Source organism: Notamacropus eugenii, chromosome 3 (genome assembly GCF_028372415.1).
Source record: "Notamacropus eugenii isolate mMacEug1 chromosome 3, mMacEug1.pri_v2, whole genome shotgun sequence".
NCBI lineage: Eukaryota > Metazoa > Chordata > Mammalia > Diprotodontia > Macropodidae > Notamacropus > Notamacropus eugenii.
In genome coordinates, this window is record NC_092874.1 from 318346977 (window position 1) to 318373692 (window position 26716).

The 26716-nt window shown below is 39.2% G+C and overlaps 1 protein-coding gene across 5 annotated transcripts in view; it reads right to left on the minus strand.

The window, feature by feature from the left end:
- MELK (maternal embryonic leucine zipper kinase) overlaps window positions 1-26716 on the minus strand; it is a 97820-nt gene that overhangs the window by 8525 nt on the left and 62579 nt on the right. For 3 of the 5 annotated variants that reach the window (XM_072596788.1, XM_072596785.1, XM_072596787.1), the window contains 5 exons: window positions 20681-20749; window positions 18229-18327; window positions 16281-16367; window positions 10399-10530; window positions 4389-4626 (listed from right to left, as the gene is read on the minus strand). In XM_072596788.1, coding sequence (XP_072452889.1) covers window positions 4389-4626; window positions 10399-10530; window positions 16281-16367; window positions 18229-18327; window positions 20681-20749 — 625 coding nt within the window. The remainder of the gene's footprint in view (window positions 1-4388; window positions 4627-10398; window positions 10531-16280; window positions 16368-18228; window positions 18328-20680; window positions 20750-26716) is intronic. The other 2 variants (XM_072596786.1, XM_072596789.1) reach the window with 1 other exon arrangement.

Genomic DNA, 26716 nt, shown 5'->3' on the forward strand with positions numbered 1-26716 from the left:
CTTGGAGCAGAGTACAGCCCACGGAGTCCAGCCCAGCCTTGGCTGCGCAGCACAGCAGGGGTAGGCCCGGAACAGGCCTCTCGGGCAGAATCCTCAGCAGCAGCAGTGATTCTCAGATCCCTCTACCCACAAATGCCAAAGACACTTCAAAGGTCAGTGAAAAAGCTTTTTCTCCTGGGTGAGAAGGGAGCAGGGTCCTCCCTGGCCCTGGGCCCAGGTGGTGGTCATGGCAGGTGGCAGCAGCAACAGCATCCATTTTTGGAGCCCTTGGCCTAAAGTCCCTAAAGGCCTAAATTCCTAAAGGAAACTGAGTGGATGATTTGGGTCTCAGTCCTGAGTGGGGGTCTGAAAGTGAGGAAGAGTACTGGCTGGCATGGTAGAGCTGGTGGAAGCTCTGGAAAGGGAATTCTACTTGCAGACCCTACGCAGAAAAGTTTTGGTAGCTCCCAGATCAGAGCACAGGCCAGGAGAGGAGCAAACTCCTCTCCCTTGATTGAACCACCTTGGAGGAACTAAGAACTTACAGGCCCCCAGAATATGCCCCCCTCTTGACAAAGGAATGACAAGTCAAATAACTGGCTTGGAAAATGTCCAAGAAATGGAAAAAAAAAAAAAATAAGACTATAGAAGGTTACTTTCTTGGTGAACAGGTATTTTCTTCCATCATTTTGGATAAGGAAGAACAATGCTTACCATCAGAGGCCTCCAAAATAAATATGCAATGGTCTGAGGCCATAGAAGAGCTCAAAAAAAATTTTGAAAATCAAGTAAGAGAGGTGGAGGAAAAATTGGGAAGAGAAATGGGAGAGATGCAAGAAAATCATGAAAAGCGGGTCAACAACTTGCTAAAGGAGACTCCAAAAAGGCTGAAGAAAACAATACCTTTAAAAATAGGCTAACTCAATTGGCAAAAGAAGTCCAAAAAGCCAATGAGGAGAAGAATGCTTTAAAAAGCAGAATTAGCCAAATGGAAAAGCAGGTTCAAACACTCACTAGAGAAAATATTGCAAGTAATTAGAAAGAAACAATTCAAGTATTGTGGAAATACAATCAGGATAACACAAGATCTAGCAGCTTCTACATTAAGGGTTCAAAGGGCTTGGAACATGATATTCCAGAAGTCACAGGAACTAGGACTAAAACCAAGAATCACCTACCCAGCAAAACTGAGTATAATACTTCAAGGGAAAACACGGTCATTCAATGAAATAGAGGACTTTCAAGCATTCTTGATGAAAAGATTAGAGCTGAATAGAAAATCTGACTTTCCAATACAAGAATCAAGAGAAGCATGAAAAGGTAAACAAGAAAGAGAAATCATAAGGGACTTACTAAAGTTGAACTGTTTACATTCCTACATGGAAAGATAATATTTGTAACTCTTGAAACTTTTTTCAGTATCTGGGTAGTAGGTGGGATCGCACGCACGCACACGCACGCACACACACACACACACACACAGAGCACAGGCTGAGCTGAATAAGAAGGGATTATACCTAAAAAAATAAAATTAAGGGGTGAAAGAGTAGTTATTGAGAGGAGAAAAGGAGAAATGGAATGGAGCAAATCATCTCTCATAAAAGAGGCAAGAAAAAGCTTTTTCAATGGAGGGGAAAAGGGGGGAGGTGAAAGGGAAAAAGTGAAGCTTACTCTCATCATATTTGGCTTAAGGAAGGAATAACATGCTCACTCAATTTGGTATGAAAATCTATGTTACACTACAGGAATGTAGGGGAGAAGGGGTTAAGTGGGGTGGGGGGATCATGGAAGGGAGGGAAAATGGGAAGAGGGAGCAGTTAGAAGTAAACACTTTTGGGGAGGGACAAGATCAAAAGAGAGAACAGAAGAAGGGGGCAAGATAGGATTGAGAGAAATACAGTTAGTCTTACACAACATGACTATTATAGAAGTTGTTTGCAAAACTACACATACACAGCCTATATTGGATTTCTTGCCCTCTCAGTGGGGATGTGTGGGGAGGGAGGAAGGAAGAGAGGTTGGAACTCAAAGCTTTAGGAATTGTTGAGAATTGTTTTTGTGTACAACTGGGAAATAAGAAATACAGGTAATGGGGTATAGAAATTTATCTGGCCCCACAGGACAAGAGAGAAGATGGGGGTGAGGGAAGGGAGGGGTGTTAGAAGGGAGAGCAGATTGGGGGAAGGGGTAATCAGAATGCAAGGCATTTGGGGTGGGGGAAGGGGAAAGATGGGGACAAAATTTAGAACTCAAAATTTTGTGGAAATGAATGTTGAAAACTAAAAATAAATAAATAAACATAAAAAAAAGAATGAGCCATTAAACCATACATAAGGGGGAAAAAAAGAAAAGAATTTCACAAGACCCTCAAAGGTCAAATCAACATACAGTTTGATTATTTGGTGACTTCAAAGTGAAGAAGGCACAGGAAATAAGAATTTAGCATTTATTGCACCTCTGCGCCAGACACCATGCAGGGCACTGGAGGGACAAAGATAAAACAATCTGCCCTCAAGAAGCTTATATTCTGTAAGGGGAGACAAAATGTATACATAAGTATATACAAAATAAATACAAGTTCATTTGAAGGAATTGGCAGTTGGGAGATCAGGAAAGGCTTCATGTCTGAGGCAGTATTTGAGCTAAATTCAAATTAGTGACCCTAGAAACAAACATGAGTGCAAAGGCACAGAAACCAAAGAGAATGATATACATGAAGAACCGCACATAGATGAATCTAACTGAAATGTGGAGTACATGAAAGGGTGTGAGGGAGAACAAGGCTGAAGGAAGGCTGGAGACAGGATGGAAAAGACTTCAAAGGGAGTTTGTAAGGCATGATTCAAGATGAAGAAATTAAATAAGGCTTAAAAATTACTTAGATGCCTTATGCCTATACATGAATATTTTCTTCAAGAAATGAGTTGAAAGGTACTGCACATGGAAAGCATCTAACATCACCACAAAAACATTTAAACTGTTCATATAAACACAGGGTAGCAGAAAGTGTCAAAGGAATTTGGTTGAAATCCCAACTACTTATTACATATATGATCACTTGGTAGCAATTTAGTTGCTAAGGGTCTCAGTTTCCTGAACTGTAAAATGGATTAGATGACATTTAAAGTCTCTTTTACATTCCCCCAGGGGCTGGAACTGTTGTGTAAACTCCTGAACAAGATCAGTTACCAAGTCTGACAATGCTGAGGGCAGCTGTGAGGGCCACCCTTCTTCCCCTTGCTTGGAAGTCAATTTAGCAATCTATCTTAGGATGGATGACTAGTTGTCTGGAAAATGTGACAGATATCAGAGGGGGTTGTAGGGGAAGAAGAGGTCCAGAAAGTTGATACTTAGGAAGAAAAATGACTGAAAGCAACTAACGTTTGCCCAGACACCGAGACGTGTAATGATGCAGGTTAAAGACTGTATAACGGGCATATAAACAACGAAGGCAAGTAATCCCAGACTGATGATTGAATGACATTTTAGAAGGAAAGAAAAAAGAGCTATAGTTCTGAAAGTCATAAAGATGGGAGGAGAAGGGAATATGCCTCACTGAATGTGAAGCCTTATAATTCAGAGAAAAGAGTAAAATTTTTAGCTATATTTTCTGCTGCAAGCTTGTTCCCTATAGCTTTTGGTCAAAGTCACCTGGGCCAATAAAGTACTGAGAAAAATTCAAGTCCCCTCTAAACCTCGGAAGGTCATGATAACAGAGGCAGAGCAGGGAGGAACCTTTCCAATTTTGTTCTTAGGATCTGGTAAATAGGTCACTATCAGAGTGTAAGTAATAAGTAGTAGCGCTGAGCTTCAAACCCAGGTCCTCAGACTATGAATGCTGGGTACATGCAATGCCCTAACTACTCACCTACCTTTCATTAGCAAGTGAGAAGCAACAGAATAGGAGCATAAATAAACTGAGTCACTTACTTCAGCCTCTAAGATTTTTTGAAAGTGTTAAGTATCTATCAACAGACATCTGTTATTTGCATTTAAAGGAGGCACTGATCTTCCCAAAAGATACAATCCCACCTTCCAAAGATGTCAGGGATGCTTTTCCTGTTCCCACCAATAAGTTTGCCTGTGTCAGGTAAAGGCCTGCCTCTGAAGCAGCTGCAATTCTCCAGAAGCAGTACCTTACAGAAAACAGAAAATAGGCACCTATTTGTCTCAATGGCCCCAAATATTAGTTGTGGATAATTGGGAGCTGACTGTGTCCACATTCTAAGTAATAGAAACCATAGAAGATTAAAAGAAGTTTAAATTCTTCTTGAAGATCTTTTTGGTCACCCATCTCTCAACTACCATGAAGGCATCTGACTTACTTGATGTAAGACAGTACTCAAAGAAACATCTATTTTTTTTGACTACAACTTAACCCAAACTTCCAATATGCATACAATCTATACCTCTGCAAGGGGGAGGAGGATTTAGTTCAGTTAATATTCCTCTTTCATGCATGCTCTTGCTACCAGGAGTCTTTGGAACAGGCAGTACAAAGTGCTCTTCATCCTTCGTAGCAGACTTCGCAGACTTCGGCATGCACACATTTTCTTTGTTCTCCAATTTCTTTGTGGTTGCTCTGCACAATATTGGAGTTAAAGGCTTAGATTCCACATCGTTTGATTCTGTCCAATGCTTTCCAACCTAAAAAAAAGTTACTGGATGAAGCACATTGCAGTGGAGAAAAAGTTAATGTCTTACATCACACTCTAATTATTTAAAAAGCACCATATGACACATTTTTAAAAATTCAGCAGAAGTAAAAGGAATTAACAATATCTGTGTATTTAAAGACATGTAGATTCAGCTGATGTTAATAAACGTCCATCATCTTAAGTTAAGGTTCAGAGTCTTTTCTGTTATGTTTGTCACTACATCAATAAACTTGTCGATTAATTAGTCAGTCAGTAAACATGTATTAAGCACCTACTGATGGGGTGATGGGACCTGGACCCCAAAAGGAAAAGACCCCATCGCCTACAATGTGCCAAAGTCTGCGGCAAACATGGGGATACCAAAAGAGGCGTAAGACAATCCCTTTCCTAAAGGAGCTTACAAAAAGGAAGCTATACCGAGGATAAGTAGGAAATAATTGAAATAGGGAAAGCACTGGAATTAAGAGGGGCTAGGGAAGATGACAAATAGAGGACAGATATTGTGCTTTTTAAAAAATAAGAAAAAATCCATCATTAATTCAAAGGAAATCCCTGGGGGGAAAGAACCTATGACAAAAGGTATACAGTACCTAAAATTAAATCTTACATTTAGGAAACCAAGGAATTGCTAGATTTTCCTTCATGCATGATCTCTGGTTTGAAATGTATAACATACTTCTTTTTTCTTCTCTTGTTATTCTGAACTCAGTAAACACCCAACGAAAATGAGTATTTCCAAATACATTGTAGAAGAGGAAAGGACTGCACGTGAAACTGCAAATTTCTACACAATATATTTTCGATATTAGTTTCCTACTTAATCAGTGTGTTTAAATTGAAAATTTACATATAATTTTAAATTAATTTGCATTTAAGACAAATTTGGTGTATGATTTTGGGAAGTCTTTAAAGTCACCTTTGCATATGAAATATCCTCACATGGTTCATAAATAAGTAGGAATTTTAAGGTTTCAAATACATAATTATCATTATCGTGAGTCACATGTTCAAACTCTGATTCTTTTAACTATTCAGTGGCTGGGGCAGGGGAGGTAAAGAATGGTTAAATGGATTATCTAGAAAAATTTTAGTTTGAAAATTATTAAAAATTAGATAAATTCCTGGGCGGGGCGGGAAGGGAGTCAATCTTTGTGAACCAACCACTTTTTCAAACTTAAGACATATTTCCACATTTAAGGTGATTCCATGGGATCTCACAGCTGGGAAGCATCTCAAAGGTTATCTAACTCTATTCATACCTGAAAAGAAATCTCTTCTACATCTCCCCTGACAAGCAGTCACCTAGCCTCTACCTGAAGGGTTCTCATAACAGAGAAACCTCTACCTCATGAGGAAGCCCATTTTATATCTGATTAACTTTATGTGAAGTCTTTCCCTGCATCAAGCCTAAATCTGCCTCCTTGCAAATCCTATTTCCTGCTTCTAGTTATGCCCTCTAGAACCAGGCAGAACAAGTCTAATCAGTCTTCCACATGACAGTCCTTCAAATAGTTAAGTACAGCTATCATGTCTCTCCCAAATCTTCTCTTTCCCAAGCTAAATATTCCCAGTTCCTTCACCCAATTCTGATGACAGAGCAAACATTCTCACCATCCTGGGTTTTCTTATGAATGCACTGAGCTCCAGAATATCAATGTCCTTCCCAAAATATGGTTAACGGAAGTGCACACAACACTCCAGACACAGTTTGACAAGGACTCAGTACAATAAAATTATCACTTTCCTTGTTCTGAACATCACGTCTCTATGATACCACTCTGTGGTGGAGTGGATAGAATGCAGGACCTGGAGTCAGAAGGCTTAAGTTCAAATCCACCCTCAGACACTTAACTAGCTGGGTGACCTTGGCCAAATCATGTAGACATGTTTGCCTAAGTTTCCTCATCTATAAAAAGGGGATAATAACAGTATCCAATGTGAAGGATTGTTGTGAATGAGATGAAGTTTGTAAAGTGCTTGTCACCATGCCTGGCACACAGTAGGCACTATATGCAAGTGTGTGTCCTTCCCCTTTCCCTTTTTCACTTCATTTTATTAGTTTTTTTGGTTGTCATTATCACTCTATGACCTCATACTACTGAGTTTAAGAATTCACTAACACCACCAGATCTCTTTCACACAAACTACCATCCAGACCAGCCCTGCACAACTTGTGGGATGTTTACAGCCCTCTAGTTGCTTGCAGCACACACCAAAGAATTTCACAAAAAATGTAGTGGAAAACATCATTTTTATGCGGAGAAAATCCTTCGGCTTGCTGCAAGCAACACAACGGCCGTAAACAGGCGCAAAGTTGTAAGTTGTGCAGGCCTGATCTAGATACACCTTCCACATCCTATAGTTTTGTAAGGTATTTTTAGAAACTAATCTGATTGATCAACATGACAAAAAAAAGGAAAAAGACATATGCTAGTGGTATTATGGAAAAACTGGGACACTAAAGTACTGTGGAGTTGTGAACTGGTCCAACTATTCTGAAGAACAATTTGGAACTATGCCCAAAGGGCTATAAAACTGTGCATTCCCTTTGATACAGCAATACTAATCAGTACTAGATCTGTACTCCAAGGAGATCAAAGAAAAAAGAAAATATTTTTGTACAAAAATATTTGTAACAGCTATTTTTGTGGTGACAAAGAATTGGAAATTGAGGCTATCAACTGGTGAATGTCTGAAACAAGTTGTGGTATGTGATTATGATAAAATACTCATGTGCTATAAGAAATGACAAGGAGGATGGTTTCAAAAAAACCTGTGAAGATTTATATAAACTCAAGCAAAGTGCAGTGAGCAGAACCAGGAGCACAGTGAACGCAGGAACAGCAATATTATAATGATGATCAATTAATTACACAAGACTTAGCAACCCTGATCAACACAACGATCCAAGACAATTCCAAAGGACTTAAGATGAAAAATGTCATCTCCCTACAGAGAGAACTGGAGTTTGAGTTCAGATTTCATTTTCTTTATTTTCCTTGCTTTTCTGGCTAATATGAAATGCTTTGCATGACCTCACATGGATAATCAGTATCATATTACCTGCCTTCTCACTGAGTAGGGGAGCAGCTAGAAGGAAGAAGAAAATTTAGAACTTGAAAAAAATTTAATGAAATGTTAAAAATAAATGCTTTTTTTTTTTTCAAAGAAAGAAACTAGCTGTGAAAAGTAGCATAATATAGGGAACAGAATACTGATGTTGGTCAGGAGGATCCGGGTTCCAGTCGTGCCCATGGACAGATCACTCAAAGTCTCCAAACCTCAATTTCTTCATCTATAAACTGAACATAACAACGTCAGTAGTATCTCCTCCCGAGGGTGTTGGGGGCTCAACTGTGGCAACGTACAGAATGATCTTCGCACACTGCCAAGTGATAGAAGAAGTCAGTTATGGCAGTGATTGTCTTGTGGCCCTATTAAATTTCATCTTATTAGATTCAGATCCTTCTGTATGCTATTTCTGTCACCTAATGTATTTAAACGCCTCCCAACTTTGACTTCTCTGTAGATAAAAATCTGATAAACACAGCATCGATGTTTTCATATAAGTCAATAATTAGACAGAAAGCACTTTCACAGTTTATTATGTGCTGACTGATGGGGCGCTTGGCAGCCTATGCTTGAACTCCAGTTCTAAAATCACACTTCTCCCTAGCCTCCCTCCCACACTTCCTGATACAGTAGCCAGCTGATATCCTATAGAATTCATTAGTTTGAACCCGCTGTGTATGGGCTGAACCGACCTCGTGGTCATAGATATCTACTACTCACTGATCAATCACAGGCATCCTAGAAATTGCATACGTGTGTACTCCCTCACATTGATCTTGTCTAACAAGACACTGATGGGAACAGTCTGGGTTTTTCTCAGTCTAGCCTAACAGTAGACTTAGTGACATTTCAGGCCTATAACCACCCCTCCATGTAGCTCCACCTTGGACTATTTCCTGATAAACTCTGGGTGAAATACCTGTGCAGTAAATACTAAAAGTGCATGTTCCTTTAAGAACTAACCACTCCTTAACCGCTCCCTACTCCAACCTGAATCACCTAGCTAACATATTTGGCACATGTTTTACTACAGAATATCCGATATAAACTTTACCTGTACCTCATTCAAATCGCAGGATCCCTAAAAACTCTTGCCCTCTGAAAAGAGTAATAAATCTACCACCTTGACTTCAAGAATGCTTCAGTCTGAGAATTTATTCCAGGCGACCTGCCCCTGACCCTGTCTTTAGGGGAGGTCTCCTCACTCATCACTGACCAGTATGCCGTGCACAAGGAATCAGGACAGTGTCTGTCCATGAGGACTGCATGCTCTAAAAAGGAAGAACATACATAAGGGAGGGTGTAGGAAAAAGGGGGCTAGGGAGGGCAAGGCAGGGAGGCTGCATGAAGCTGCATGGAGGCTCAATTCTCAGCAAAATCAGTCAAAAGGCTCAACTACAAAAGTCAGGGACAGTCAAGGATGGAGTCCAAGTTTCTGAGGAGACAGGGAAGATGGTTGGAGGGCAGGGCCATGGCAGGAAACGTAGAGGAAATACAGACCACTCTCACCTCTTGCTTGGACTGCTGCTACAGCCTTCTAACCAGCCTCTCTGCCTCCAATCTCATCTCCCACACCCACTCAAAGCTCTCTTGCTATCAGGATCAAATATAAAAATTCTCTGTCATTTAAAACTCTTCACAACCTAGGCCCTTTCTACTCTTCCAATCTCCTTACACTTTACTCGACATATTCTACAATCTAGAGATGCTGGCCTTGTTGGTCCTCACAGGCCACACTCCATACTCTGACCTCCCACCTTTTCATGAGCTATCTCCCATGTCTAGAATGCTCTCCCTCTTCACTTCTGCCTCCACAGCTCAAATCCCACCTTCTAGAAGTCCTTCCTGGTCGCTGTGCCACCCCTCCAACCCAAACCCAATCACCAATTCCACTGCCTTCCATTTCCCCTGTCCATAGCTTGCAGGTACAGTTTTTTGCACGTTGTTTCCCTGATTATGAATGTGAGCCCCCTGAAGGTAGGACCTGGTTTTCTGCCTTTCTTTATACCTACAGTTGTTTAGCACAGCCTCTGCACATAGTTAACATTTAATAACTGTGTTTCTTGACTGACTGCTTGGCTCCCAAGGGAGACCTCAGACTAAAGGGTGAAAGTCACAATGATTTCAGATTTCAGGTCAATCTAAAGAATTTCCTAACAAGTGGACTTACCGCAAAATGAAATAGACAGATAGTGCTTCAATAGACAGTGAAATCCTAACTACTGGCTGTATTCAAGTAGAGATGTGTGATTGCTTGTTTGTACAATACAAGAGAGTTCAACCATTAGGTAGGGTATTTAATTAGATGACTTCTAACATTTCCTTCAATTCTATCATTCTGTCATCTTAATGTCTGGCCAACCCTTTCTTTGTAATGTCATTAATGTCTGACCCTTTACTCTTCCCAGTTACCACCCAGGCCAGGCTCATGGCATCTCATACTGAACTAATCTCCCAGCCTAACTAATTGTTCATTTTCTACTCAAAGCTCCCCGTTAAGAATTTTTAGCAATATGTTTTGAAATAGTTCTATTCTGAAAATATGTTATTTTGAAATATTCTATTCTGGTTTCTTCTCATCGGCAAAATTAGCTTTTCAAACAGTACAACTATCTCATAACAATAAGAATTAAGAATCAACCACATGAATGAGGAACCACACTATACAACAAAAAGACCTGAAATTTACCTGTAGTTCTTTGAATGAAGGAGCACTTGTCTGTTCTCCACTGACAGATGGAAGCCTTAATCGAACTGGTTTTCCATGACATTTCTTAGCAAGAAGTAGGTAATAGGTAGCTGTAAGTTGATCATATTGCCACTGGGGAAAAAAACAAAACGCACAACTGTTTGGAAATCTAATACACTGGTTTCTGAAACAAGTTATTACCAGAACTTTGTAACTCTTGACCCTACCATAAAATCTGCACTCTATAATGAAGGTTCATCAAATGTTGACCCATTTTAAATATGGAAAAGCCATCCTTAGCTCAACAGGTGTACAAAATCAGGTGGCCAGAGGGAATTTGGCTTGCAGGCATAGTATGTCAACCCCTGTTTCATATCATTATAGTTTTTCATCATGGCCTGTGACTTGATCTGTGTAGGAAATGGCCCCAAGAGTAAACTCCCTTTATCAAAGCAATTTATCACCTTAGACAGTTATCCGGAGGAAACAAAAAATAAAGACAGTAAATAAGCCTTTATAAAGTACTTCCTATGTGCCAGACACTGTACTATGAGCTGGGGATAGAAAGGCAAAAGGCAGTCCCTGCAGTGGAGGAACTCATAATCTAACGGGGGAGACAACATGCAAGCAATCATGTGCCAACAAGCTGTATGCAGGATAAATAGGGAGTAATCAACAGAGGGAAGGGACCAGAAGGATTGAGAAAGTATTCCTGTAGAAGGGGAAATTTTAGTTGGGACTTGAAGGAAGCTAGAGAAGTCAGTAGGGGAGATGAGAGGGGAGAATATTCTAGGCATGGAAGACAGCCAGAGAAAATGTTGGAAACTGATAGGTAGAGTGTGTTATCTAAGCAACAGCAAAGAGGTTAGTGTCAATGAATTAAAGAACAGTTCACATGGCAGAGAGTAAGGAGTAAGAAGACTGGAAAGGTAGGGCTAGATTATGAAGGGCTTTCTAGATGATCCTGTAGATGATGGGGGATTACTAGAGTAGGAGGGTGACATGGTCTATGACATCTATGCTTTGGGAAAGTCACTTCACTGGCTCAACAGATTGTTGTTCTGTTCGCCCTTCATTGACGAAGAAGACCATGCCATCAGCGAAATGATGACCTGACTTGCACTTGACTGTTTTGAATGAGGGAGAGCTGTGCAAGGTCACCAGCCTTACTTCTCCTCCAGAGCCATCTGAATCCAGTGACCAGATCTTCATCAAGATGACTGGAGATAGCCCAGGATGCAGTCAGAGACCTTGGTCTTTAGGCCAAGGTCTATTCAGGTACTCACTTAGAGTGAGGTAACCCCATTCAGTGAATAGGCCTGTTTAAGAAGCAATCGGGGATGGCCCCTTTAATGAGCTATATCAGGCTGGGAGAGAAACAGCAACAGTTACTATTGATAACTCTTACGCCAGGAAGGAGGGTCCAGAAAAGAGCCCTGAAGTGGAGTTTGGGCAGGGGTCTAGTGTTGTCCAATCTATGGGCTTCAGAGTGCAGTAGGTTTAAGGTTTGGGGGGGAGGGCCTGAATAGATGACTAACCGGAATGGGGAGAGACTTGAAACAGGCAAGTGCTCCAGCTGGCTGCTGCAACAGTCTAGATGTGAGAAGGATGAGAGCTTACGTAAGAGCATTGGAAGTATCAGAGATAACTATTTCCCTCTAATCTTAAACCTGTCACTGCTTATCTTCTATACTACATAATATATTTACCTCCCAGAATGTTGATATGTAATGGATACATTAAGGTGATCAGATACAATGGTTAAACAAGAAACAATTACTTTCTTATTTGTTAGAGCTGCAAACTCTCCTTTTTCCTAGGCAAAACATACCTAAAACTCTTTTGTAAGTTAGACATCAAATTAAATTTCCTATTATTATAAGCTGGATGAATTATTTTGACAGCTCTCAATTGTACAGTTAAGGTTATTTCAGTTCATAAAGTCTAATTTGGCATATGGTCTTCTTTCCTTACCTCATTATGTCATATAAATATGGTATGAAGGATGGATAGAAGGGAGTATAGAGAAGTTAAAGTTGAAATAGGTTTTGGGAGAAAGGTAAGCTTTAGACATGCTGAATCTTACAGACAACTGGAGATAGAACACTGGGGCCTGAGCAAGGCAGGAGATGTAGAAATGGGAGTCATTTGAGTAGAAGTGAAAATTAAAGCTGAGAGAACGAATGAAATTACCCAAAGAGAAAGTAGAGAGCCAGAAGAAAAAAAAGGCTGAGGACAAAAGCTTAACAAAAACCAAAATCAAGGGATAATGAAGAAGAACCAGTAAAGCAGAGGTGTGAGAGAAACCAGGCCTGTGGTAACAGAAGCCAGAGAAAAAATATCTGTCAATCTAGGATGCACTTATTAAGCCAGGAGTCAAGAAGATTCAAATTCAAATATAGCCTCAGATACTTATAAGATGTATGACCCTGGGCAAGTCAATCTGTTTGCCTCAGTTTCCTCAACTGTAAAATGGGGATAAAAAGAGCATCTGCCATCTATCCACTGTGAGGATCAAATGAGCTAATCTTTATAAAAACATTTAGCACGGTACGTGGCACACAGTAGGTCCCTATTTACTTCCTTCTCTCCTTCTCTTATTTGGGTGGTGAGGAAGAACAGGAAAGCTGAGGATAATGCCAAAATTCAAACCTGAGGCACTGGAAAGATGGCGGGACCTTCAACAGAAATAGGGAAATTTAGAAGAGGGGCTGATAAATTAAGCTCTAGACACCCTCAGTTTTTAATATCCAACAGGCAACATGGAACTGAAGCTCAGGGGAGAGACTGGGTCTGTAGATGTGCGTCTGGGAGTTATCAGCATAGAGATGATCGTTAACCCAAGGGAGCTAATGATGTTACTGAGAATACAGAGGGAGAAAAGAAGACGACCCAAGGCCGAAGGGTAACAGACAGTATCAAATACTGAAAGAAATCAAAGAGAAAGAAGACTGAGAAGTCTGGGGATTGTCTACAGTGAAGTCACATCTGACTTCTGCAAATGCTGCTGCAGAATGTAGGGGTTAAGGAGTGAGCAGGTGATGGAGAAGTGAAGGGACAGCCCGCAGCATAGCTTAAGAAAGACAGAAGAATCAAGGGAATCAGGTTTTAGGATTATCAAGGTCTCAACATGTTCATAGGCAGAAGGTAGGGAAATAACAAAAAAAGGAGACATTACAGATCAGGAAAGAATTCTTCATTACAAAGGAGATGGTGAAAGAAAGATATAGGAAAATGGCAATATCATTTAAAAAGTATCAACAAATTTTTAAAGTGTTTGAGAGAGGGGGACTTGATGGAATCAGGTCTGAGAGGGGAGAAGGAATGGGTCAGAGGGCACAGGTAATCAGCTCCATATACTTAAGGGCACAGGTAAAAGATTATTAATAGCTTTTCCTTTAAAAAAGGGAAAACAGGTAAACACATCAAGAAGTTTTTAGATACAGAGGAACAGAGCTGAACAAGCTCTAAGAATTTAAGGTCAGGTTTTGTTTTTTCAGTTAGGTAGGAAATTGGATCATCTGCTTTACACATAGAGGGATGAGGTGAGTAGTGGAGATGTTTCAGAGCTTGAAGAATAAGGAAAAGATTTACATCTTCTCTACATCCATTTTCCTCCAGCCATTATAGGAAATAAGGAACAGTATGGATGAAATAAAAAGTGCTTATCAGTAAGAGCTCAGAAGAGGTTACTGTCCCATAACTGGATACCAATGACTTTCTCTAGTGATGTTCAGCAATTTTGGTCAGGAACAGAAGAACCAAATGGAGGAAGTTGCTCAAGAATAACAGGTTGGGAATAAAAGACAAGGCAAAAGATTCTAGAATGGTAGCTAGTGAATTATTAAAGCATCTGACTCGAGTCAAGTCTGAGTAGTGGAGACAAAGAGAAAAGGGAGAGTTTGAAGACTAGAAATCAAAATGAAAACGAACATGACATAACATAGCGGATAAACCACGAGCCCTAAAGTCAAGAACGTTGAAGCTCAAATCCCAATTCTGATACTTAAAGCTAGCTGTGTGACAAGAAGAAAGTCACTTATTCCATTATTTACAGGCTTCATCTGTAAAATGGGAGAAATTGCTATAGCACCTACACCTTACAGGATTACTTATTAAGGAGCTCAAGTGAAATAATGCATGAAATAATGACAAATATCAGCTACTATTAATGGTGTAACAGCAGAATTTCCAAAGTCAAGATTTTGAAACTGATATAGTGGTTCCATGTGACGAGGGCTAAAATATGACCACTGTGTACCTGAAATGGGCTGGAGCTGGTGTTATTGAAACAGTACAGATTAAGGAAATATATGGTCAAAGAGGAAAAAGGAACACCAAGAGGGATACTGAAGGACCAAAAGACAAGCCCAGCAGGTGCTAATGTCATTGGATCACAGGGTCAGACTCGAGGTAGAAAGGACTTCAGAGGTCATTTGGTCCAACCTCTTCATTCTACAAATAAAAAACAGACTCAAAGAGGTTAAGATACTTGGTCCAGGTCATACTGGTAGTACATAGCAGAGCCTAGATTCAAACTTTGGGCCTGTTACTCTTTTCACTGCAATTTACTGCTTCCTCATAGTCACTGCCCAGTAAAATATTTATTTGGTAAACTCCTTACCACCTTGCAAGCTATAAAAAACAAAAAGACTTTTTAAAAAACATTTTTTTTAAAACACTGAATAAGAAAGTTTTGTTACTACCATAATTTCCTTTCATTCAAATATGCAAGTATGAACTTACCTATTTCAAGAAAAGATCTCTGAGAGGACAATCACACTGCATAAAGTTAGAAAGTTTAAGGTAACTAAACATCAGAAAACATAAAAATTTCATGATTACATGAGTTATAAAAATGGGCAAGATGTTATACTACAGTGTTACACGCAGGATAAGAATAAAACAGTCCCACAATAGTTAAACTAGAAGTTACACTTTGGACAAGTGTGAAATAAAAGACGGCAAGGGTTGAGAAGTGAGTGGAAAGAAAGTAAAGAAAATAAACACACATAGTTTTTTCTAGAAGTGTGTCTGAGAAAAGGGGGAAAGATACAGAGCGACAGCTTCAAGGTGTGTTTAAGGATGGGAGATACTTGGGAATGTCTGAAGGAACCAGTATAGGGAGAGACTGAAAGGACATCTTGCCTAAGATCAAGAAGGGTCGCATCACTGTCAGAAACTGGGGTGAGTAGAAACTGGTGTCAAGAGGTTTTGAGATGAAGAGAAGAGGGAACTTATGGCAAACAGCCTTAATTTTCTCAGTAAAATAAGACATAAAGGTCCTTAGATGAGATAGCAGGGAACGCGAGAAGCTTGAGGAAAGATACAGTTTAGAACAGCTTCTCTGGGAACAACCTGGGGAATCAGTTGGGGAAGAATAAAAGGACTGCCTAGCTGCACCGAGAGCCCAGGTGAAGATGAATAAAATCAATTTGTGGGGTATCCAATTAGCACAATTCTATACATTCTCTAACTCTATTCAGTGGCATGTTAAGTAGAAGCAGAGGAGGCATCAGGGGGCAGGAGTAATCCGGATCTGGAATTTGACAAGGGATGAGGGGCAAGGTAGAGAAAGACTGGAAAGTAGAGATGGAATGATTTTATTACCTACAAGGATAATGGCCTGGAAAACACAGTCACTACAACTCTACCTCACATCAGCATTTTTGGTATGGTGTTCTACTTTTACTGAAGGCCAGAAAACATCAGAAGAATTATAAGTAGGAATAATGTTGAAATATGAAATGATTTCATTTTCAATATAAGTTTGCAATAAAGACAATCAGTAAGGTTTCATATTGTGCTCACAAACACAGGAATAACATATTAAATGAAGTAGAAAAAAACAACAAACAACAATAACAAAACCTTGTTCTTACCAATGAAATTAAGTCTTCCATTATCTGTCTGTTGTGTTTGTAATACACTGAAAGTTCTACAACACAGTCTTCATCAAGGCGCCCACACTGCAATGGCAACATGAACAATTACATTAACAAAAATTCTGTTGGAAATTAAAATACAACACTAGTTTTATTTATTAGTACTCAGCATCACTACATAAAAACAATGTGGGACACAGCTATGTTGAAGTCACAGATTCCCACTGCTCAGTATCTCTACTCTAGAAAACAAGAAGGGGAAAACAGAAATAAGGCTAAGGTCAATCATCGTAACTAGTTATTCCATCACCTGCAGCGTACTTAGGTAAGGGGGAAGGCAGACAGAAAGAGAACCAGGTCTACAGATGAAATGGCTGAGGAGGACTAGAGAGAGAAGAATTTAATATAGGATGACATGAGAGCTGCAGAACAAAGAGGCACGACGTATGAATGAGGCAAGACTTGAGATAGAGAAGACTGTAACTCTGGTACATCCACAAGTGAGAGCAACAAGGATCTGGACAGGATGGAGAGAATTTTTACAGCAAAGAGGTGGTTGCTGAACGATAGTAGTAGAAGGAAAATCTGAAAGTAGCAGCTTGAAGCAAGAAATGTTTTGCTAACTGTCCTAGCCTCATAAGTCAAGAGACATCAGAGCAGGAACAGCCAGTCTTGGAGAGAGTGTCAAAAGCGGCATCTTTAAGAAAAGACTAGCTATCAATGAAATGATAAAAGGAAAATAAAAAGAAATTTAGGTTAAAGGAAAGTTTGCTAGCAAGACAGTTAAGTTCCAGAGGAAATAGTAGAAAGGGAAAACAAAAGATAAGGACTGGAGAGCACCAGAGATGTATTCACTGATTTCTCCTCTGATTCCAAGAGGCCTGTGGGTCCCAAAGCAAGGTGACATTCTGAGAGCAATGTGCTCCACTGGGAACATGACTATGAGACCCTGGTGAGGGACCAAGCCCTGGAAGCATCATGTTAGCTCCAACTCTGTGACAAAAGGGAACTGCAAGTATTAGAAGCAGATTTTATATCACAGAGATCACCATATTTCAAATAATGCATACATTTAGGTAAGAACTGCTACTGTCCCAATAAAAGACAAAGTTTATATTCTTTCTCACAACAGCTAAATTTTCTAAGATACTTATCCTTTCTTCTACGGTCCTAAATTAGGGGAAAATTTTTTTGAGAGTAGATAAGGAAAATATACACTTGTTCTTTTTTCATCTAACATGTCATCTTTATTTTATTTCGTGTTGGGATAGCACATTTTTTCACTAGGTTCATGGGTGTGACTAGAAACTGAGAATCTACAAAAAACCTTCCATGGAGAAGTGATGACACCCAATGGCCACGTACAGGCATTTTACATTGTCTACTCTCTTACTGTCATTAGATCATCACAGAATCGCAGGATTTTAGGGCTGAAAGGGAACTTAGAAAATTACAATTACTAAAGTCCCGAAAAAAAGAAAACATTCTAGTTGTTACAGAAAATTGCAACCAAAATAGAGACAAATTGTTTACATAATTGAAATTAGTAGCTCTTAAAATCAAATGATAACTGTGCTATTCACAGTTCATATACTGCTAAGATAAAAGAAGAATGAACTAAGGTTAGTTGAGCTAGTGGGAAGGGAATAGGGTCAATCTGGAATCCAGCTGCACAATTATTAAAAATAGTCAAGGAATAGTGAAAGTGAGAGAGGAATAGTGGCATATTCTGCTCTGGCTTCCCAAGGATTTCTGGAGGCTAACAACGGTACAGTCATATCAGCTAAGGATAAGAAGAATGCATAGGTAGAGAACCAAGTGGATCATCATAAAAATCATCATCCAGCATTTTAAAGCATCCTCAATTTTTGTGGGGATTAGACATTCAAGGAAATGATTTTAAAAAACCACAAAACAGTATAAATAGTATTTCCATTATACTCACTGGATATTTACTCTGCCACTCCACAGGACACAAGTTATCTTGCATGATCCAGGGGTGGCTCAGCAGATGTTTCACAGAAATCCGTTTCTTTGGGTCCACCTAGTGGCCATTGAGAATCGGCCAGAGATTATCTTTTTCAAATGAACAGAATACTTTTTCTCCTAAGGGCTCAAACTTCATTCGAATAGTTAAAAACTTTATAATCACGAAAATGCCATGTTGCAGTGGTCTTGGTTTAAGATCTTCTGAAATGTGAATCCAGGTGAAAAACAACACAAAATCCTAGAGCAATCAATACTGGCTTTTAAGTTCTGTGCCTAGCAGAATTAACTTTAGTGATATAGACATTCATAAAGTTCAGCCAGTAAGTCTGTTATAACACACATTTTTGCCAAAAAATATATCCTTAGGATATAAATATTCACTAATTTAATACATAAGCAGTCACAATGCTGAGTGCTGTATTAAATACACAAGATCACTTCTCCAAAAAACTTACAATCAAATAAAAAACTTCAAAAAGGATAGTTTTTCATTAAATTCATACAGTTTTCAGATGTAAGGATAACAGGAAGAAAAAAATCAATCAGCAGGCATTTATTAAGCATCTATTGTATGCCAAAAACTATGCTAGATATAAAGACAAAAATCAAACACGCCTTGTCCACGAGGAACATATATATTCCAATCCGAGGCAATGAACACTGGATACGTGGAAAAGTACAAAGTAAAAGTGAGGTACCCTTATACAGCAAAGGGGAAAGAGATGGTTTGGAAAGGCCTCCCATCAGGGCAACACTTGAGCTCAGCTTTGAAGGAAGTAGGACTTCCACAGAGGCAGAGGTGAGGAGGAGGAACAGGATGGACAGCTTGTACAAAGGGATGGAGACAGATGAAATGTTGTGTATGAGGAACACCAAGGAAGCCATTTTAGCTGTAACGTAAAGTGTATGAAGGGAAAGTCAGGCATAATAAGCCTGGTAGGGTAGGCTGGAATCAGACTGCAAAGGGCTCTCAGTGACAAGAGGAGTTTGTATCCAATAGGCAACAGGGAACCAATGAAACTTTTTCAGCAAAAAGGTGGCATGGTCAAGGATTAGACATTGCTAGTCTTGCCATGGACAATTAATGGCATCAGCTCTACTTAACCAAGGTAGATGAAACAGAAGTAGATTTTGACAAAGAAAGGAAATGGTAAATGAAAATGAGTTCTAGATATATAGCAAAAGTAACACTATATTACATTAGCATGATGTAATGCTGGATTTTCAGTATTTCAAATACTGGATTTTCCCAGTCCTACAATGTTAATGATGGAAGGATTGTCAAGTCTAGCTTCCTGACCTAAAGCTTAACTGTGAGACTTTCATGATTTTTCTTGGGATAAACAAAACCTATAATTTATTCGGTTATCCCAAGTACTTGAATGGGAACTGCTGGTCCTTTAATAAAACAAGCCAAATACTGATTCCTAGGGGCAAATCTAGACAGTGGCGAAACAAGACCAAGAAATATTACTGAAGAGCTTTCAAGACTAAACAAAATCCATGTGAGCCCACAGAGCTTTTAAGCATCAGCTTTTCAGAAAGATTACTTGTAAGTATCCAGTAGACAGAAGACCAGCAGAGAGAGAAGTGTGTGTGCATTTTAGTCATAGGCTCAAGTACAAGTATTTTGTGTTTCTTGTTAGGTAGAACAAAACATACGCAATCTTTAGTGCCTGAGAGGGTCGAGTCGAAGCTCAATAACCTTTTAGACAAGAGTAAGCATATTACTTTCCCAGAGGAAACCCTGAAACAAGCCAAGGAGAATTTAGAGAGAGGTTTCCAAAACTGTCTTGCGTAAGCCCAGAGCTTTGGTTTGGGGTCATAGATTATACTTTAGTTGACAACAAAGAAATTAAAGATTCTGAGAAATATCTTATTCACAATCTACTAAATATTTAATTGAATTCTCAGAATAACCCTTAAAGACATTATCATCTCCACTGTACAAGACAGTAAATCACTTGCCCAAGGTAGTCAATGGCACAATGGAGGTGAGAACCCAGGTCTCCTTTCTTCCAACCCAAATTTCTCTTTATTACCCTAAACTGCTTCCTCTATTTCATGTCATATGTCAAACAGACACATATAGGGCTATGAAAGGGAAGAGAGGGGTTGGGTCAATTAGAAAGTAGATAAAAGAATCAGAGAAGATATTTTAAACCTACAGATATAGGCATATATGACAGAGGCCTTAAAAACCTAGCATATGTAATTTAATTCAATGAAGGAACTCAATGCATTTTTTAAGAAGCATGACATGATAGGAAAAACGAAGGGATCATTATTTGGAGGAAAGGGAGAACAACATTGGCCTCTTAAAGTTCTTAACGAGGGAAAGACAATCCAATCTGAAAATTTTTCAGATGATTTCACTAGACTAAAAGTTATTTAAAAGTAAATTTTACCTGCAACATTTGCTGAAGAAGTAGAATACTGCCAGGAGACAACCATTTTGGAATGTCATATTTTCCTCGCTAAACAAAAAAAGAGTTTAAAGTAGGTTAGATTTAATTATTCTTGACAGATTTCCTGGTTAATATACTGATTTGGCAAAAGTTAACAAAATATAAGGCAAGCAATTTTTTTTTAAAAAAATCTTATTTTTCCCCCAATTACACATTAAAAAAATTTTTAACACTTAAAGTTTTGAGTTCCAAGTTTTATTCTTTCCTCCTTCCCTTTCTCCTCCCTGAGACCATAAGCAATTCAATATAGGTTATACATGTACTACCATATAAAACATTTCCATGTCAGTCACTTTGTACAAGAAGACTCAAACAAAGGAATGAAAGTGAAAAATAGTACGCTTTAGTTTGTATTCAAACAATACCAGTTCTTTCTCTGGAAGTGAATAGTGTGTTTCATCATGAATCTTTTGGGATTGCCATAGATCACTGCTGAGAACGGCTGTTATTCATAGTTCATCATACAATACTGTTGTTACTGTGTACAATATTCTCCAGGTTCTGCTCACTTCACTTTGCCTGAGTTGATATAAGTCTTTCCAGGTTTTTCTGAAATCATCCTGCTTGCCATTTCTTACAGACAATAACATTCCATCACAATCATATACCATAACCTGTTCAGCCATTTCCCATTGTTGGGCATACCCTCAATTCCCAATTCTCAGTCACCACAAACAAAACTGCTATAAGTATTTTTGGTACAAACAGGTTCTTCCCTCCCCCCCTTTTTTTATCTCTTTGGAAAATAGACCTCTCAGTGGTATTGCTGGATCAAAGGATATGCAGTTTTATAGCGCTTTGGGCAGAGTTCCAAAATGCTCTGCAGAATAGTTGGATTCATTCACAATTTCACCAACATTAGTGTCCCAGTTTTCCCACATCCCCTCCAAGATTTATTATTTTCTTTTTTTGTCATATTAGCCAGTCTGATAGGTGTGAAGTGGTACATCAGAGTTGCTTTAAGTTGTCTTTCCCTAATTTTATATAACTAAAATTCTCTATTGTATATTTCATAATGCTCTCTGTATCTGCTTTGGTTCTAAGTCCTTCCCTTATCCAATAGATTTGAAAGGCAAACTAATCCATGCTCTCCTAATTTGCTTATAATATCACCCTTTAAGTATAAATCATATGCCAATTTTGACCTTATCTTGGTATATGGTTGAAATGTTGGTCTATACCTAGTTTCTGCCACACTTTTTCTAATTGGGAAGCAATTTTTTACTTTAGGGAATATGAACATTTCAGGGTCAACCTTCAATTATACTAGAAGAAAAAAGCAGTCCATTTAGCTTTGTAATGTATCACTGATTTTTTTGGTTATAAATGATAAATTTTAGTATTACTTTTTAAAAAAAAACTTGTAAACCTGTAACACATCAATTAATAGTAAGAAAGAATGGCCTAGAAGTAAAGTTGACAGCAGAGAAAAATAAGCCAGATTTTAAAATAATAGTGTCTAATCCACAACACAGAGCATAATTTTCTGCACACATGTTGACTACAGGGGCACGCAACACAAAAAAAACTCTTACTTCTTAGAATTCATCTCTCCCTTCCGAGAATGGATAAGACTTATATTAAGATAGATAGATAGGTGTGAGGTGAGATATGTGTGTGTGTGTGTGTGTGTGTGTGTGTGTGTGTGTGTGTGTGTGTGTACACACAGATATTCTATTAAACTAAAACATTCTGACTACCAGTTAAAAGCAAAATTAAAGACAGGACAAAATATTAATCTGATTTCAGAAGTGCAGGGAGTTCCCTGTGAGTAATTTTCTGGAACAAAGGCAGGTGAGCACCTTATGGGGCAACTTCCAGTCACAGGGAGTTGCCCAGTGCACTGAGATGTTAAGTGATTTTTCTAGGGTAACATGACCAGTATGGATCTCTGGCAGATGGAACCTGACCCTAGGTCTCCCAGATTCTGAAGTCAGCTCTCTATCCACTGTGCCATGCTGCCTCTCTCATTTCATTATAACGCCACATCACATTGTGGACAAATAAAGAATAGGAAATATTATCTATCCTATTCCCCTCCCAACTTTTGAAGAGGTAATGAAAAAATTTCTTGTCCTATGATGAATTAATATTTTGTCCTTTCTTTAATTCTGATTTTAACTGGTAGCCAGAATGTTTTAATTTAATAGAATATTACACACACCTATCTAACTTAATATAATAAGCATTTTCTTTTTTAATGCCTACTACTTAGCAAGTAATAAATGTTCAGTAAACATCTTTTCATTCATTTCATTTAAGAAAAATCTATTCTTGAATCCCAAAGAGAGGACTTCTACTGTACACTATAAGCTCTTTTCTTTTTTGCCTCTTTCAATTCTGTATCTGCTAGCTGATATGATGAAAGCACTCCCAAAGAAATGGTCATTTAAACTGAAACAAAATCAAAAAGAAAGGCATGAGACCATCAAGCCTCAAAAGCACTAAAACAGGAGACACTGAACATTTCCAGATTTAATGCTACATCCCATTACCACAGCCTGCATTTGCACATCAAATCTTCTATCAATAAATGTATATGTGATTTAGAAATGGAATTAATGTCATCTGAAGTTTACTGTTTGTGTTGTTATTATATTTCTAAACTTCAGTAAAATTACATTGTAAAATTTGAGTGACAAATGGTATTAGACAAAGCAACTTTTAAACTGAATTTTTTGAAACTAAAAGACAGTGGGAAAAAATTGTTTAAAATCAGTTATGCTACTTTATTAAGCCCTGCTAATAACACTGTCTTAGAGCTAAAACAATTTGGCTCACACTTATGAAAATTATAATATGGTTAAATATTGATATTTGAGACTGTTATGTTAAAACCTAAAATTGATCCCACAACAGCTCTAAGGGTAGAATGGGTAGACATTCCCTACTCCCACCCCTTAGGAAGATGGCCAAGGTTGCCTCACTGTAGGGCTACAGGGAGTGACCAGAGGCCACATGTGCCAGCTACCATATATTAGGATTCTAAAAATAAAATATAGGAACCCTGAAAGACATCCTGGCAAGGAGAAAGAAAAATCAGTCAGAGCAAAACTAATTAAATTAAGATTGAAAATAGGGGACTTGCCCCATAGAAAGTATGTGGCTTTCATGAGTCCAGGGGAAGAATAACAGGGCAGACAGGAAGACCAGCCCCTTCTTGGGGGTCCCTATCAATTCCTCCTTATTTGCAAACTTGTCAGATCCCCAGAAATCATCTAGCGGGCAAGGTCATCAGCTCCAGGAAACAATGAACTTGGCTTACTGAGAAATGACATCTCTTATGTATGTAAGTCATGATAAATTTTTATTGCTTATTGCAACTCCATAAGAGTAAAAACAATTGTATCAAGCCCTATAATGCAATTGGTGAGACTTATCATTTGAGGTAAAAGTCCTTGGGACTGCACTGATTTTGTTTTGAGTTTGAATTTAGATATAGTTGTCTGCATTAAATCTGTACCTGAGAGAAAGGCCACAGACTACTCAGAGGGAATGTGATCCTGCTACAGGTGGAGGTTTGTCTGGGAAAAGCCAAAAGGGCAATTTTAGCCTCAGTCTATGGTGGGACCCTCCTGGCTCAGTTTTCCCACTATCTTCCTTCGAAAAGGAATGTTTCCCACCTGGCAATTCCTGAGTCTGGCTATGAAATGGAATACAAGAGACTCTTGTCTGAATTTAAACAGAGCTAAGGAGGTTTTATCCTGTCATATCTGGTATGTCCCTGCTTTTTCCTTTTCAAATTTCTCTAGAGCAAGTTAAAAGATATGAATACAATGCAAGCATGTGAAATCTTGGTTTTCAATCAGAATGTGCAGTCATTCCGTATTCCAAACAACTGGGTAAATTAATACACAGGCTTGTCATCTGCCTGCCTGCATGGTGAAGTGAAAGGTTAAATCCCTGGAACAGAACATCCTTTCTGAATGATTTGGGAACAATTAGACAAACAATTAGACAAAGGGAAAAGAAGTTTGTAAAACAAAAGTACAAACACGATGTTAATCATCATCCCATATCCTAAGGCTGGGATACATCGGAGTTACTAAAACGTGTGTCAGATCTGAACTATTCAGTCTAAAATTATATTCCTTTCTATAGTCTAAATAATTTAGTAAATGGGTACACTTGCCCTAGACAGCTGCCTGTTACTAGAGACATCTATCTTTCTCCTTATATCTGGGGCCCTGCATATTGAACTTGCCCGTCATATTTGTGTCTCTCAGACTACAGGCCAACTCACCTACAGCTGGCAGCAAAACAGTGGATACCAGCCCCTGGATGTGACCTGTCCTTGGTTCCAGTCAACCTCCTCCCCAGGACTCATAGAGACAGTGACAGCTCTATGCCCCTTTGCAGCTTGAAGAAGCTACTGAAGCAGAGACCTTTACCCCTTTTCTCAAATGAATTTGGGCCCCAGTTCTCTGAGGGGGGAAAGAAGGAGCCCCCAGTTCCAATATTCTAACTTCAACATAGGCTCCACTGTGCCTACTTAGCTTCCCCCTCAGCCCCCACCAATGTCCTAACTTATGCCTCACTGCTCACTAGAACAGGTGTGTCCCTGAACTCTTAGTTCCCACAGAAAGAGCAGGGGTGTCCATATGATGATGGGAACCCAGCCACTGTCTCTACCTAGCTACTGCCCCCAGACCCATTCCCACAGAAACAGGTGTGTTCTTGTACTCAGCTACAATCACATCACCCATCTTGACCAGACAGGACCACAACAGCTAGCCAATTGGAGGGCAGCATGGCCAGAATGTTCAACCACCAAACCACAGATGGGGCCCCTCCTCCATTACCTAATCCCCTAACAAACCCCTCCTGCCTTTTTAATATTAATCATATTCCTATATTCCATGTACGTTTTGATTGTGTAATCAGCATCCTGACCCTATAAAAATCCATCTGGTTCCTCTTGGAACTTAGCCCACTCCATGAGAGGTGTCTAAACTTGGACTAGAGGTGGCCTGATTCTGGATTCTGAGACAGTTCCACTACAACACACCACAAAACCGCAACACCAGCAACAAGAGCTGCTGGCAGGTACACAGGACTCTACATTTTGCCAAGCACTTTCCTCACAACACTCTTATAGAGTAGATAATATATTATAACTGCTACTCTACAGATAAGGAAAGGGAGGTTCATGGAGGGTAAGTGATGTGCCCATAGGCACACTACTAATAAATAGGAAAGCTGGAACTCGAACGGGGGAGAGGGGGAAGGGGGAAGAGGAGAGAGGAGGAGAAGGGCTATCATGTTATAGGATAAGGTGGAGGGTGGATGAAAGAAATCATTCCAAGCTCAAGAATATGGTGGTAAAAACAGAGGAGGGTAGGGCCTAAAACAATAAGAGAAATAAGGATCCAGTGCATGGCATATTATGAGTCCATCTTGAATTTGTAATGAACATGCTTACTTCAAGTCCCTAAGTATGTAAACAACTTGATTGTGTAGACATGAGAACCACATGCTTCTAAGGAGCATTTCTGGTTATCAGATCTACAAAATCAAACTGTTTACAAACTTTGGGGCTTTCAATGATGAGCATGCTTATTAAATGTCCAAGATGGAGTCACTCGTGACCAGAGCATTCCTATGACATATGTATATTAGGGGTACCAACCTATTTTCTGAACTGCACAGCTCAAACACAGAATGGTGAGGAGGCTAGAGCTGTTTTGAGCACAAATAAACAAGCAACTACACGTGACCCTCTAGTGGAAATCTGCTGCACTGCACAATTCCTGTCTGTAATCAACCCCAGCCTTCTTTCCTGGTAATGATAGGATATTGCCAATCAATCAAAATCAATCATTAATCACTGAGCACTTACATACCACCTCTTGTATGGGGAGGGAGAGAAACAATAAGATGGAGTTCCACAAAGGACCTAAAATCTAGACACAGGGAAGGGCAAGTAAGACAAGTCCATAAATAGCTATTCCATGAAGCACAGTTGAAATTTCAGAG